Source organism: Sorex fumeus, unplaced genomic scaffold (genome assembly GCF_029834395.1).
Source record: "Sorex fumeus unplaced genomic scaffold, SorFum_2.1 ptg000043l, whole genome shotgun sequence".
Lineage (NCBI taxonomy): Eukaryota > Metazoa > Chordata > Mammalia > Eulipotyphla > Soricidae > Sorex > Sorex fumeus.
The window spans coordinates 8,889,541-8,905,933 of record NW_026606100.1 but is presented as its reverse complement, the minus strand read 5'-3'; the positions used below and the strand labels follow the sequence as shown (position 1 = coordinate 8,905,933).

The following is a 16,393-nucleotide window of genomic DNA, read 5'->3' as shown; positions in this document are numbered from 1 at the left end:
TAATATTCTTTATTGTCTTGCTGATGTCTTAACCTTCCAGTCCACTACATTGCTAGCGTAAAAAAAAAAGCTAAAATCTGTGCAAGTAAATTTCCACTTAGCTAAGGATTGCTGCTTTTGCATAGAAATAAGAGCTGACTAAAGAATTCCCCTTTTGTTGTGATTTTATGCCCATGGAATAACAAGACTTAAGGGTGAGTGACAGAATTGGAATTAGTTCTGTGTTGTTAAGACTCTGAGTACCAGGGGCAGAAGTTTCTCCCCGGGACTAAAAGACTGATGTAGGGGCTGGCACCATAGAACAGCCGGGAGGGCGTTTGCCTTGCACACGGCCGACCCGGGTTTGGTTCCCAGCATCCCATATGGTCCCCCTAGCACCACCAAGAGTAATTCCTGAGTGCATGAGCCAGGGGTCACCTGGTATGACCCAAAAAGAAAAAAAAATTAAAACTAAAAATAAAAAGTTTTTAAAAATAAAAGGCTGATGTAGCTCACACGCAGATGGAAAAGCCAGGACCTGAGAGATGGTTCAGCTGCTCACGTGCCTACCTCACGGCCTAAGCCCAAACGATAGATCCCAGGAGCGGCTGCAGCAAGCCCCGTCCTAGTCCTGCCAGCTCATGCTGGTGGCTGTGCTGGCTGTGGTCCATGGTGCCACCAGCCATCTCTGGCCACACCACAACCGGGTGCGTGTGAGCATTGAAATAAAAGGGTATGAGCCCTGCAAACAACATAATTCCAAAGATGCTTGAGCACAGAGGCCAGGAGTGTGACCCCCACAGCAAGTATGTGTGTGAGCACCACAGTGACCCCCCCACCGCAGCGAGCACTGCCACCAAAATGTACAGGCACAATACAAAGAATTCAGCTCCCCGTGGATGCCCCCTCTGAGTGTGAGCACTGCAGCCAAATGTGGAGTGCCACAGCCGCCATTTCTTTGACCTTCATCATTGCAACATTGCAAGGAAAAGTCTGGCCAAATAAAATACCAAGCTCAGCTCAGAGATGTGGTGTCTCCCGCGGATGTGAGCCGAGATGCAAAGATGCTTTCTCAGGTGTGAAATCAGCTCACATGTCACTGTCTTACGCAGATTTTTGCTAATTTGAAGAAACTCTATAGAATATGGCAGGCAGGAACCTTGCTATTCAGTCTTTCCTGTTCCATTCTAAATCAGACTCTTTCAAGATTGGTCCCATACTCATGGTATGTACCATTTTTTTTTTAATTTCATACATCCTTGGTGCAACAACTTTTTCCAGTGTGCACGCCTTAATTAAATGAAACACAGGGACATGAATAGAGCTTGTTTTGTTGGGAAAATGGTGCAGATTGGCCTTTGTAAACAAACAAACAAAAATTTACATGTTTAGATTGCTTTTATTCTGCCTCTTTTGTTCTTTTGCTTTGTTTGTTTTGGAATCACACTCGGTGGTGCTCAGAGGTCACTCCTGGTGAGTTCAGGGTGCATATGGGATGCTGGGGATTAAACCCAGGTCCTGTGGTTCTGACCCCAAATTTACATTTTTAAAGCAGTATTTGTGATGCACAGTGAAGTGAGACATGTACATATATCTACAACCTAGATCAGAATGTACTCTCTTCTGTTCTGACAATGTTCTCTCATGAGAGTCACGTTAGAAAAATCTTAAGATTAACACGATAGAATCCAGAGAGATAGTACAGCAGGTAAGGCATTTGCCTACCCAGGTTTGATCCCTGGCACCCCAGATGGTCCCCAATCTTCATCAAGAATGATCCTCATGACCAGAGCCAGAAGTAGTTCCTGATAACCACCAGATGTGACTCAAAATCAAAACACTAGAAAAGAATCAAGGGACAAGGGACCTAGGCAGCTGTATAATGCGTAGAGCATTTGCCTTGCACACAGCTGACCCTGGTTCAATCCCCGGCATCCCATACAGTCCCTCAAGGACCACCAGGAGTAATTTCTTAGTGCAAAACCAGGAATAAACCCTGAGCAATGCTGGGTAAAGCTCCCTCCAAATAAAACAAACACACAAACACACACACATACACACACACACACACACACACACACACACACACACACATGCACGCACACAGCATGTTGTTACGTGGCTGTTAGCAAGTGTGTGGGTCCCGGGCTTTGGGTAGTTGGCTATCCCCTCTGTCCCAGCTGATTGCTGTCACGGAGCTATGAATTCACTATTCCTAAGACCTTCATATTTTGTCAAAAGAAACCATAATCTCTATTTGTAGGTACTACTTTCTAATCTTTAAAAAATACAGCACATGGGGCTGGAGCAATAGCAGAGCGGGAAGGGCATTTGCCTTGCACGCAGCCGACCCAGGTTCGATTCCCAGCATCCCATATGGTCCCCCAAGCACTGCCAGGAGTGATTCCTGAGTGCAGAGCCAGGAGTAACCCCTGAGCATCGTCTGGGTGTGACCCAAAAAAGCAAAAAAAAAAAAAAGCACAGGGGCTGGAGCGATAGCACAGCGGTTAGGGCGCTTGCCTTGCTCGCGGCCAACCCAGTTTCAATTCCCAGCATCCCATATGGTCCCCTGAGTACCGCCAGGGGTAATTCCTGAGTGCAGAGCTAGGAGTAACCCCTGTGCATCGCCAGGTGTGACCAAAAAAGAAAAAAAGAAAAAAGGAAAACACAGCACAGCTGACATAAGGATGTGCTATAGCTCCCCTGGCCTCCCATTAAAGGATCCTGCTTCCTGCTTGTTTGGAAAACCTATAATCCCCATGAGGAGCAAGCATTATTTCAAGATTTGAAAAAAAATTACTTGTAGTAAACAATGATTTTTCTCTTTTTATAGATCGTAATGGTTTTGATTTGAAATGATTGTCATGAAGATTTAGTTCCGCTCAAACTGGGAAAAATGCAGATCAGGTCACAGTGTACCTCCTTAGATCAGCATGAATAGTGGTCATCTTGTCTTGCCTCTTCCCTCAACAGGTCTCTCCGGTGCTGGAAAGACAACAATAAGCTTTGCCCTGGAAGAATACCTGGTCTCCCATGCCATCCCTTGCTACTCTCTTGACGGAGACAATGTTCGTCATGGTCTCAATAAAAACCTTGGCTTCTCTGCTGGGGACAGAGAAGAAAATATCCGCCGGATTGCTGAGGTGGCCAAGCTCTTCGCTGACGCCGGTCTGGTCTGCATCACCAGCTTCATTTCTCCTTTTGCAAAGGTACTTGGTTGTTCCCACATACTATTCCCACACACTGCACCAGGGCATCTCAGTAGCAGGAAAAGGAACAATGCCCTCTCCCAAGTTCCCCCCATCTTTGCCTCTCTGCACCTGCATCCTCCTTCCCTCCATGAAATATTACTTATCTAAAGAATGTCCCTGGGGCCAGAGAGATCGTATAGGAGATAGGGCACTTGCCTTGCACGTGGCCAGCCCAGGTTCAAATCCCCTACATCACATATAGTCCCCGAGCCCAGACAGGAGTGATCCCCGAGCACAGAATATAGGAATAGTCCCTGAGCATCATCGGGTGTGGCTCTGAAAATGAATAAACAAATATTCCTTCACTTTCTGGCACCAGGACAGCAGCTGACAGTTACGAGTTACACTTGGTCCGAGCTGAAAGGAGAAGGTTACACAAGAAAAGAAAAAAACAAATTCTCTTCTTTCTTTTCTGTCCAAGTCAGAATGCTTCCTTCACTCAAAACCAGAACAAAACAGCACCAGAACCCCCGAGACCCACTGTCAAAGCACCAGATTCTGTGTGTTCAATGTTCCCAGGCTGAGGGAAGGGTCACCGTGCTTATTTTTAAAATAGGAAATTTCCAGCAGCTACAGATATGTCTACTACAATGCATTGAAAAAACACTCCTCTGAACGACATGTTCCCGAAATTTCTAGTGTTAGAAGCTGCCTGCCAAGGTCTTTGAATGTTCTCAAGAGAGCTGTGTTTATTGGACCGAAATTTCTGGGCTTTTCTCTAGCAGACTAGTTTCTTGCCGCCTCTGCAGAGCACGGACCCAAGCGCCTTCTAAAGGCTTCCGAACACACGGGCACACAATGTTACATTGAGCGACAAGAAATCTCACTAGCAAACCTCATTGTACATTCTTGAACATCATCTTTTTTTTGTCCAGGACCGTGAGAATGCGCGCAAAATCCATGAGTCAGCAGGACTGCCGTTCTTTGAAATATTTATAAACGCACCCCTAAACATCTGCGAAAGCAGAGACGTGAAAGGCCTCTACAAACGGGCGAGGGCTGGGGAGATCAAAGGTAGGAGCCATGAGTCCCTTTTTAATCTGCCCCCAGATATCAGCCTGAAGTTTCAAGAACTGTTACCTCAAAGGCATAGAGTATACACAGCTTTTTGTTAAACCACGACATATTTAGTATGTCTGTGGCTTATTAAAATATGGGCTCCTGTTTTCCAGGAACTGACAGACACCTCAACAGCAAGCAAGCTTGAATTAAAATGGGCTTGGGGGCGGGAGGAGTGTGTGCATGGGAGTGTTCCACAGGTTTGGGGGTTTTTTCTTCATTTTCCTTTTAGATTCTAATCTACTGCACAGGGTGTGGGATTAGCCAGATAGAATTTGTTGATAATTGGGGGTTTTCAATGTTGAAAGTACAGGACCAGAGTGAGAGAGCTCAGTAGGCATGTGGTCATGTGGACCCATCTCTGGGATGTATCAGAGCTCATCATTGGGATCCATCCCTGAGCACTAAGCTAAGGGAAGTCCGGAGCACCTCAGGTACAACCAACCCCAATAAAAACAAGAGAAACAGAAAAAATATATTGAAAATACAGCTCAGAGTACAGGAGAAATGGTTCAGGAATTAAGAGAGAGAGCACTTACCTTGCAGTAAATGCTGTCAATAGCAGTGTGATCCCCAGCATTGCTCTGATCCTCTGAGCACTGCCAGGGGTCAATCCTGAGCACAGAGTTAGGAGTAGGCATAGGCACTACAGAGTGTGGGCCTAGTACCCTATATGGAAGGGAGGGAGGGAGGGAGGGAGGGAGAAACAGCTTTGCATTTTCTTACCTTTGGCTTAAGGTCAAGGAAGGCTGTTGGGCTTTTCGGTTATAATCAAATTCTCTGATCACTACATCTGTGTTAGGCCTTGTCAATTATTATCAATTAAAAAGGTTATTCTGGGGGCAAGGATGAGGCTTAGTGGCAGAGCACATATCCTTCTTATGTGAGATCCTGGATCTGAACCCTGACCCTGGAGGGGCAGGGAATATGGGGGTGCAGTCTTCACCCTTCTGTCTTACAGGATTTACCGGTATTGATTCTGATTATGAGAAACCTGAAAATCCTGAGCTGGTGCTTAAAACCAATTTGTCCTCAGTGAGTGACTGTGTCCAACAGGTCGTGGAGCTGCTACAAGAGCAGGTGAGTAGCCTGCTTGTCCTTTTTTTTTTTTTAAGTGTAATAGTTGAGAAAGATCGTTTATTTTCAAAAGCATTTCTTTTACAGTGTTCATTTCAAAGTCTTCCCATTCTGCTTCATTTTAGAATATTGTTCCTCACACTGCAATCAAAGGCATCCACGAACTCTTTGTGCCAGAAAACAAACTCAATCAAGTCCGAACTGAGGCAGAAACTCTCCCTTCATTGTCAATTACCAAGGTAAGAGGGTACACTTGGTCAAAGGAGAATTAATACTTACCATTATAATCCATTTACAGTCACTCTCTTGGGGGGTTCAGGGATGTTGGGGTCACACCAGTGGTACTCAGGGGCTACCCCTACTTTTATGCTCACAGGTCTCTCCTGGTAGTATCTGGGGGATTATAAGCATTGCCAGTGATCAGCATGCAAGGCAAGTGCTGTACTATGTGTACAGCATAGAAGCCCTGTACTATCTCTCAGTCCCTACAATCACTTGTAAGAACAAGGAAGATGTGCTTAATAGATGTAAAATGTCCATAAAGAAAAATACTTCATTCTTGCCTTTAGGAAAAGACATTGTTCCTCCAAGCAAAGCCAACAGCAAAAGATGCCAAAAGATAGCAGATAAGTAAGGCAATGTTTATATTTGCATAGGGCCATTTTACATACTTGTCATTATTTTTTCAGTGATGCCAGAGAGCTGGCATCAGGCAGGAAATATTTGTTGGCAGCTGTGGCTGAGAAAACATTTTTGTTCAAATGCAAGTGCTCCTTGGGCTGTAGAGAAGGAATCTGAAGTAAACCAAAAGCAACTCTGTTTTCCTTTCCTTTCCTTTTCTTTTTTTGGTTAAGAAGCAGGACTTATGGTGGTTGGTGGGATGGGGTGGTGGTGAGCAGGGACTGGAAGAGCAGACTCAAGTGCAGTGCCCAGCATTTGTCCAGAGGTCCATGATTCAGGATTATTTGACCCCACGGTCATCCGGGATGAACTGCTTCTTGGCCACCATGTCTTCAAACTCACTCACATTAAACTTAGTAAAGTCCCACCCCTTGGAGATGTGGATTTTCTGGCGACCAGGAAACGAACTTAGCCCAGCACCGAGCCTCAATCACATGTTACTTATGCTGTTTGAAGCCTGCAGTTGGGGCTGGTATGAGAGCAGATATGAATGACCACAGCAAAGAATGTATCCTTATTACAAGGATAATACAAGCCATAGGCTGCGTACCCTACTGAGGAGGCTGCTTGCTGCCATTGCACATGGGGCCCCACGGGGCAGAGAGCATGGTTAGCTTAATTGGCTGCACCTGAACAACTCTGCTCTGAAGGCATAAGAACACCTAGACCTTTTCTTTTCTGCAAATCCCACTCTCCCCTTATCAGGAAGTGCCCACTGTGAGGAAGACAGACAACTTTGGTTGCATTTCATTCTTACTACCTGGAAGGTATAAGATGCAACTCTCGCAATTGTCGTGCACATGCCTGGACCTTTTTATCAATCAGTGCAGTTATTCCATCCGGACCAGGTGATGACAGGCTCATTAGTGTCTTTTGTTACTCATTAAAGCTGTGACATTCTCATATGAGGCAAAACAAAGTGGAAACCTCCCTTAACTCACAAAGGTTCCAGATTTGTGAGCCAGAACAATAGTACAGTGGCAGAGTGCTTGCATGGCATGCAGCTGACCCAGGTTCAATCCCTGGCATCGCATACTGCCCCCAAGCCTGTCAGGAGTCATCCTAGATCACAGAGCAAGTAGTAAGCCCTGAACACCACTGGGTGTGACCCCAAAACAACAAAAAACAACAAAAATGATTCCAAATTTGAATATGTCATGACAAAAGACCAAGCAAAATTCCTTGACTGCGAATTAAATTCCAAATGTTCCAGTACTTCTGGCAGATGACTACATGTAATGATAATTTCAGTGATAAATAGTCTGCAAGGTGCAGAAAAACTTCAAGGAATCTAATGAAAAACTATTTCAATCCAGGCCAGACAGCTAGCTCAGTTGATTAGAGTGCATGCTTCACATGCTGGAGACCCCATTCAATACTCATAACACATGGTCCCCTGAGCACTGCTGGGAGTAGCCCTTGAGCACTGCTGGATGTCGCACATAAACAAGCAAGAACATTTATTTTGATCCTAGGATGACGGGAAATGGTTCAGAGCTATGGTCCACGGACAAGGTTTTAAAGCATAAACAGGTGGGTTTCCAGGTCAAATAGGAGAGGCCTGAAACCTCATGTGTACTTTAGAGTATACAGTGGTTGGCATTTTTGGTGAATAGGTCTCTGAGTGGGGTATAGCAGGAAATAAAGGCACCTACAGGATCTTCTGGGGACAGAGCTTAGAGACTTTCAGTATCGGGGCTGGAGAGATAGCACAGCGGGTAGGGTGTTTGCCTTGCATGCAGCAGACCTGGGTTCGATCCCTGGCATCCCATATGGTCCCCCAAGCACCACCAGGAGTAATTCCTGAGTGCAGAGCCAGGAGAGACCTCTGAGCATTGCTGGGTGTGACCCAAAAAGCAAAAAAAAAAAGACGTTCAGTATCATACTAAATTTATTTTTCAGTTTTATCTTAGAGTTGAATGATTTTGCTCAATTCAGCCAAATAACTAGAACACATAGCCAAACCAGAATTTTTGTAGAGAAAAAACAGAATAAGCAATAAAATTTCAACACAGTTACATACCATAAAGATAAATACAGCCTAAAATGTTCAAATAAATCATTTTCATTGAAGTTTTTTCACCACTTTTTCATAGGAATGTTCTAGATTTAAATTTATTTTACCTATCAAGGCTCAGCATGTGACTCAGGAACACTGAAAACATAAAATATTCTCCCTTTATGTTCCTGTCAAATGAATAATTGGCCAGACAAATAAATAAATAATAAATAAATAAATAAATAAAACACTCATGGAAATGTTTACCTGTTTTTTGTGTTTTGCAGCTGGATCTTCAGTGGGTGCAAGTTTTGAGTGAAGGTTGGGCCACACCCCTCAAAGGCTTTATGCGGGAGAAGGAGTACTTGCAGGTTATACACTTTGACACCCTGTTAGATGGTATGGTTCTTTTTTTTTATTTCCTACTATTTATTTTCCTTAGTTTTGGGATTACACCCAGCAATGCACCCCTGGCTCTGCACTCAGTATCAATCACTCCTGGTGGTGCTCCTTGGACATTATGGATTACAGGCAATAGGAACTGGATTGACCAGAGGCAAAGCAAGTGCCTTATCCGCTGTATTGTCTCTCTGGCCCCTCTTACTCTTTTTTTTTTAAATTTTTGTTAGTGAGACACCATGAGGTACAGTTGTAAACTTACAAATTTTTGTGCTTGGGTTTCAGCCATACAGTGATCAAATACCCATCCCTCCACCAGTGCCCATTTCCCACCACCACGGATCCCAGTATCCCTTTCACCCCCCACCCCCCCCATCCCACCCTGCCTCTGTGGCAGGGCATTCCCTTTTGTTCTCTCTCTCCTTTTGGGTGTTGTGGTTTGCAAAAGAGGCAATGGGTGGCAATCATGTTTGGTCTATAGTCTACTTTCAGCATGCTTACTCTATTTTTTTAAAAAAATTTATTGAATCACTGTGAGATACAGTTACAAAGTTTTCATGTTTGAGTTTCAGTCATACAGTAATCGAATACCCATCCCTCCACCAGTGTACATTTTCCATCACCAAAGTCCCCAGGATTTCCCCTCCTATCCCAACCCTCCCCCTGCCTCTATGGCAGGCAACTCCCCCCATACTCTCTCTCTATTTTTGGGCATTATGGTTTGCAATACAGATACTGAGAGGCTACCACATTTGGTCCTTTATCTACTTTCAGCACACATCTCCCAACCCAAATGATCCCTCCTCTGGTCTTTTTTTTTCTTTTTTGGGTCATACCCAGTGATGCACAGGGGTTATTTCTGGCTTATGCACTCAGGAATTACTCCTGGTGGTGCTCAGGGGACCATATGGGATGCTGGAAATCAAACCTGGGTCGGCTGCGTGCAAGGCAAATACCCTATCCACTGTTCTATCACTTCAGCCCCCCTCTTCTGTTTTCAAGAAAACAAACCTTACTCTCTAGAGATCTTTGCAAGAGAAGAAAGGCTGATCCTTGGTTTATAGATCATATTTGAATAGTTAGATCACTTATGATATGTTTGAATCTATGATGCATTAGCTTTCATTTTTAGGATGGTAAGATTATCTGGACACACACACACACACACACACACACACACACACACACAAATTAAAAGGAACTGAAAAGGAAATTTTTCAGTTGTACACAGAGCCAAGAGAAGGTCATCTATTTCACCTCGACCTTCTCTTTGCTGATCTTTATTCAGAAGCAAGGGGTAGTGGAAGCACTGTGCTTACAGCCCGGTGGACTGGCCCAAATGAATTCAGTGTCTGTTGTTGATAGGCTGATACCTTCCATGTTCCAGTTTGCTCTGGTCAAACATTACAGCAGCTGCTTCCTTCATATGGAATCCATTAGGCTGATGCCCTTCACTAAATTCTACAGGGAAGGACTGAGACAGTTCCCTGGGCATAGCCTCAACAGCACTCAGAGAATTGATCTGGTCAAGGTCAGAAGCCTGTGTTATTTACGAAACTACTGGGCCACGATCATTTCCTTCCTAGAACTGTCCCAACTTCTCAAACAGAGCATGTCATTTAAAGTGTGGGGGGAAAGTACACTGAGAAGGGGTGGGAAAAACGTCATCTTAATTTTCTTTTTAACTACTGATTGTGATTCCAGAACTTTCGGGAAAGAAAAACAGGATGTCCTTTCTTGAAAAAAGATGGTTTAAAATATTTGAAAGACTTCTCAAGGAGTTTTTTCCCATCTTCTGAGTAAGGTCCATGGCCACTGGCCATGTAGATCTGTGTGGCTCTGTGCACCCATAGAAGGACAGATCCTACCCATTCACTCTGGTCACTAAAGTCCTGACAGCTGGAAGTCTGTAGCTGCTCATCATCCTTCTTGCATAGGAAGGAGAATGAACTCTTCTGTTCTGTTAGCCTCAGTTAAGGACTCCCTAGCACATTGCTTGATGTTTACTGCATTAGCGAATTATGAGATCTTTCATAACCCATACACTTTTTTGTTCTCCTGTGGCTGCCCATATCCAGTGAGGGCTGGGGGTGGGGGTCAAGGCCAGTGTCCTGCACGTTTTTGTAACTCTTACTCTTTTTTAACCTGCGGGGTCTATTCCTGGGATTCTCTCCAAGTTCTTTTCTTTTTTCCTCCCATAGGGATTCTTTGCTAGTCCTACCTTATTTACCCCTTCAGCTGGAGTTCACTGATCATTCCCATATGTAGTCAGAATTTAAAGTCCAAACACACTCAAGAAGACTCTTCAAGTCCTGTGTGGGTCAGTTTTTAAATATAGATAGCAGGTGTGTCGGTGCAATAGCACAGCGGGTAGGGTGTTTGCCTTGCACACAGCAACCCAGGTTCAATCCCTGGCATCTGTATAGTCCCCCAAGCACCACCAGGAGTGATTCTTGAGCACAGAACCTTGAGTAAACCCTGAGTGTCTCCACGTGTGACCCAAAAAAGGAAAAAAAAAGATAGCAGGGAGATTATATGCTACCCAACTCTACCTAAGCAGAGGCAGAATATTGTATAAGTAAGAACGGGACCTCTGCTGTTTGGGTGATAAACTGTGAAACTCAAGCAAATTGTTTTAACTCTCCAGGTCTGGGAATGTATATTAGTGTAATTATCATTTTGGAAAACACTATGGAGCTGCCTTAGGAAGCTAAGGATAATTAAACTTGTTTATACAACATTTGATCCACAGTTCTACTTCTGAGTATCTATCTGAAGAATATGAAAACATTAACACAAAAAGTTATATTCACTGCAGTACTTATTGAAGTGTTATTTATGGTAGCTAAAATATGGAAGTGGGCCCATCAGTAGGCTACTGCATAAAGATGCAGCACGTTATCCCATTACATACACATTATAATGTGTTCTACACATTATACTCAATTTCTGGTCTGCAGATTGGTGCTAGTCCAAAGATGTAAAAAGGTTGAAAACTATTGACCTATACAATAGAATGTTATTCAGTTACATGTTAAAAAAAACAATTTTTGTTCATTTTGGGGCCACATTCAACAATGCTCAGGGGTCACTCCTGGTTCTGTACTCAAGAATTACTTTTGGAGGTGCTTGGGAAATCATATGGGATTGAATCATATGAGCAGGGATTGAACCTGGACCAGCTGCGTGCAAGGCAAGCACCTTAGCCACTGTACTATTTCTCCAGCTCCACAGCATTTTTGAAATTTTTCCATTAGCAACAAAAATGTAAGGAGCTTCAGATAGAGAAGGGAGCACCAAATAAAGGGTGTTGGGAAGATCTGCCCATGGGAGATGCATGCTGAAAGTAGACTCTAGACCAAACATGATTGCCACTCAATTCCTCTTTTGCAAACCACAGCACCCACCCAAAAGGAGAGAGAAAACAAAAGGGAATGCCCTGCCACAGAGGCAGGGTGGGATGGGGGGATGGGGGATGGGAGGGATACTGGGATTAGTGGTGGTGGAGAATGGGAGGGATAGGTACTTGATCATTGTATAACTGAAACCCAAGCACAAAAATTTGTAAGTCTACAACTGTACCTCATGGCGTTTCACTAACAAAAATTTTTTAAAAAATGGAAGGAGCTTGAGAGAATTATATTAAGTGAGATAAGTCAGAAGGAAAAAGACATAATAATAATTTAACTTATTTACACAACATAGGATATAAAAGTGGCAAACAATCCAAACAAAAGAAAACCCAATGGGCATTGATGATAGAACTAAGGTATCTGAGAACAAAAGAGAAGGGAGAGACAAAATAAAAAAATTAACTCTCGGGGGCCCAACTCCCTCATCTATTAAATGAGGTTATTAATAACAGAAACTGTCTAATTGAAGTACTAAATTTTAAAAGTATTCTTGGTCCAATAATAAATGTTCTGGACATTAACAAGCGCAAGTTGCATTACAATGAGAATAAACTGATCTTTAGAATATTTTTTAGTGAGAAAGAAAGTTCAGGACTAAGGCACTGGCCTTGCACACAGCACCACATCTGGTCTCAAAGCACTGAGCACCACCAGATGTTAGCCGAAAACAATATCTATCTATATGCACATATGTGTCAGTTAATATATAATTGACATACAATATTATAACTCAGTAAATATCTGCAGCAATGAACATCCTGTGTCACTTTTGAACTGATGATGCACTGTGTGTAAGGCACACAGTCTTGGCTTCTTTGAGACCTCCAGCTCATGGTGGGTACCAGACGGGGAGAAAGTTTCAGGTTTACAGATCTTGATTCAGTCCTTGTATATACTGAGAACTAATGACCACAGTAAGTATACTTACTATCCATCATAACACAGTGCCTGTTTTTTATTAAAAACTTTTTTTAAGATGTTATTCCAGGAACTGTCAAATGTACAGCACAGCACTCTAACTACAGATCCGAGGCTGCTCATTATATCTCCAGGCTTTAATTAGTTTATACTAACTTAGAGCTTGTACTTCTTAACCCCCATTGTCCATTTTCTCACCCTTTCCCCCCTAGTGGTACCCACCTTGAGAAACTGGAGGTCGCAAAGAAGCCAAGAGACTTGCTATAGAGAGTACATTATCAATTTGAAGCAGAGATTTATTGAGTGAACATATATGCTTTAGAGTCTGGAGACAGGGTGATAATGAAGGCAAGTATGAGCTCTTTGGGATTGTACAGCTCATCTTCTCAAACCTAGTTCTTGGAATCCTTCCCACTATGTCAGTGATTGGAAAATGTGTATTTTTTTAAAGCCAGAGAACTCAGTGAAATCTGATGCCTCTATGTAGGCTCAGGCATCACTTTGTTGTGATACAACAGAAGAAATTGGAACAGTTTCTATAGAAGTGGGTGGACTTTGCTTCTTTCCCACTTGGAGTGTCGCTCTGAGACACCTGCGCGAATGCCCTCTGCTCTCTGTTCTCCAGGGCAAATACACATAGAACTTGGCTTGATGACTTTTAGCCTGAGTAAATGAATTTAAATCCAAAAAGTAAGTTATGTATTTACATATTAAATATATATTCATATATTTAAATGGTTAGACAAAATATCATTCGTGTAGGGGCCAGAGGAATAGTACAGTAAGTAGGGCAGTTGTCGTGCATGCAGCAGACCTAAGTTCGATCTCCAGCATCCCATAAGGTCCCCCGAGCCTAGAGCCAGGAGCATGCCCTAAGCACTGCCAGGCAGGTGTGGCCCCCACAAAAATATATGTCATTTTTGTAGAGATTGAATTTAAACAATCAATTAAAGCTTGAATGGTCATCATTTATAATTTGAAACAATTTCTGGAGTCACAAGCATAGGGCCAAATTCACCAAACAATGTGCATATTATAGTGTTTTTTTCTATTCTGACCATATTCCTTAGATATATTTTGTTCGGTTGTTTTTCTCATATGTTAACATTTCCTTCTAAATTAAAAAAGTAATTCTTGGGGTCAAAGTGGTAGTAGAGTGGGCAGTTTTCTTACCTTGTATGCGGCTGATATGAGTTAGATTTCCAGCACTCCCTATGGCCCCCTAAGAGTGATCCCCATGCGTAGAGGCAGGAGTAAACCCTGAGTAAACCATTGGGTGTGGCCCAGAATAAAATAATAATAATAATAATTAGCTCATTCTACTCAGTTCAAAAGCAAAAAAGATACAATTTAGTGTTTTTGATTATGCTATAATGAGTTTCTGTATGATCTCTACTCTCCTACCAGTTGAGTAATCCTCTGTATTACTCAAGGCTCTACAGTCTTATCAAGACATTCTATCACTTTATTTCTCACAGAATTTCTGGAGTTATTGCAAGCCCTCTGTTCAAAATTGTTGCAAAATTGTTCACTGAATTAAAAAGTGAAGCCTTGAGGAGGGCCAGAATGGTGGTACAGCAGGTAGGGTGATTGTCTTGCAAGCAGCCGACCCAGGTTCAGTCCCTGACACTGCATTTGGAACACTGAGCCCTACCAGTAGCGATCCCTGAGTGCAGATCCAGGATCACCACTGGGTGTGCCCCACCCCGCATAAGGGAACTTTGAAATTATATTCTAGACTGGAGGCCTCTACACAGAATCAAGATATGGAAATCTTATGAAATTTGGTCATTTAATGGCACATCTTCTCAGACTCTTTCTTTCCAAGGCAGGGCTTCAGGGTTTTCCTAGTAAATTGTCAGCACTTATTCAGAATCTGCTGTGCTGCAATCCTGATGCTGGGCATGGGACACCACAATTGATGTGGATAGAACCACCATGCAGGGCCAGAGAGAGACTGCAGCGGGCAGGGAGCTTGCCTCGCAGGAAGCTGACCCAAGTTCAATCCTCAGCACCCTACACCCCGCCAGGAGTGACCCCTGAACACTGAGCTAGGAGTAAACCCTGAGCACTTCCAGCTGTGGCCCAAAACCAGAAAAGCAAAAACAAAACAAAAAAAAAACACTATGAAGACATTTTGTCCATAAGATGAAATGAGTATCGGAAAGCTTGAATTCAAATTCAGTTCATCCTGTGCTCTGTAATTACTCTGCTTGGCATATTTTCATGTCCCTTTAGTAGGACTATAACTTAACATATTAGCAAAAGACAGCTTCTTTCTCAAGTGGAGGAGCTATAATATATACCTGAATAGTGTCCCTGGACACTATTCAAATATCCTGAATAAACGGTAGTCAAAAATCTGGTTTTATCTTTGTTTTGCTGCCATATGTTCTCTACTTTTAAAAATAGTATCAGCAAAGTTCTCAGGGACCATGCATGTTGTATGAAGTTTCATTCTAGGAATTTGATCCTTGACTTTGTTGCTTTAAGGTTATGTTTGTGGAGACCTAAAAACATGTTTCTCAATTGTGTTTGTATTTCTCTAGGCATGGTCCTTCGTGGTATGTACTTTACCTTTCCAAGTAGTTTAATTGCTGTAATTATAAATGTCACATTAATTGACAATGGTAAAAACATAACTCAAAAAATCCAAATGAACCAGTTGGGATTGCTATCAATTCATGATCCAACCAGTTATTATAAAATAATACAGTAGTTTCCCACTTATTTGTGGGGAACTTATTCAAGACCCCCAATGGAGACCTCACATATTAAGTAGTACTGAGACTTGTGTCTACTGTTTTTTACTATACATATATACCTACCCTAAAGTGTATAGTAGACATATACATTTATGTCTATTGATATTTTCCTATACATATATACCTATACATTTCCTATACATCTAAAGGTTAGACACAGAAAGATTAACAAAAATAATAATATAGAACAATTATAGCAATATGCTGTAATAAAAGTTATGTGAATGTTGTATTTCTAAAAGTATATCATTGTGTACAATATTTGGTGACCACAGCTGGCTACAGATAACCTAAGCCTCAGATGAGGGGGACTACAGAATTACATTCTTCTATTGATTGGATTTCAAATAAGATACAGCTGTTTGTAATGTTTTATTTAACTGACATGAGTAAATGTCTAAATTATCATTGAACATTTTGTTTTTGAGATTTTTTAAATGTCTGATCCTCCTTGCTAATTATTTCTATTGAGTATTGGCCCTCATTTAGTTCCACAAATCTTGGAAGTTTTTTTTTCTATTGCATTTATTAAACGTTTGCAATTAACAAAGGATAAATCCATTTTAGCTGCAATTTAAAGTGCACCTGGTTGGATTGTGGATGATTATACTTCATTTGTTTGTGATGTGTGATTATGCATGAATTTAATTTCCAGCTATGATGATTGATAGTTGTAGAGCTGTGAAATAAACACATTTGCTGTATCTGTAAAACATCATACCAGAACTAAAAGGTAAAGCTTTGAATATATCATTTTGGGGGTATTGTTTATATTACTGCTGTTTTTCCTTTTAAAAGCCTAGTTTAAGCAACAAAAATAATTTAGGTTTTGAGTAGAAATGGCCCAAGCAA

At 42.2% G+C, this 16,393-nt stretch overlaps 1 protein-coding gene and 1 pseudogene across 2 annotated transcripts in view; one reads left to right on the top strand and one right to left on the bottom strand.

Moving 5' to 3' along the window:
* The window catches only part of PAPSS2 (3'-phosphoadenosine 5'-phosphosulfate synthase 2), a 101,225-nt gene that overhangs the window by 66,471 nt on the left and 18,361 nt on the right, over positions 1 to 16,393 (top strand). Inside the window, exons 3-8 of one of the 2 annotated variants that reach the window (XM_056120457.1) lie at positions 2,953 to 3,188; positions 4,106 to 4,244; positions 5,251 to 5,369; positions 5,492 to 5,605; positions 8,334 to 8,445; positions 15,326 to 15,340. In XM_056120457.1, coding sequence (XP_055976432.1) covers positions 2,953 to 3,188; positions 4,106 to 4,244; positions 5,251 to 5,369; positions 5,492 to 5,605; positions 8,334 to 8,445; positions 15,326 to 15,340 — 735 coding nt within the window. The remainder of the gene's footprint in view (positions 1 to 2,952; positions 3,189 to 4,105; positions 4,245 to 5,250; positions 5,370 to 5,491; positions 5,606 to 8,333; positions 8,446 to 15,325; positions 15,341 to 16,393) is intronic. The other variant, XM_056120458.1, reaches the window with a different exon arrangement.
* LOC130029956 (uncharacterized) lies at positions 6,552 to 6,676 on the bottom strand (annotated as a pseudogene).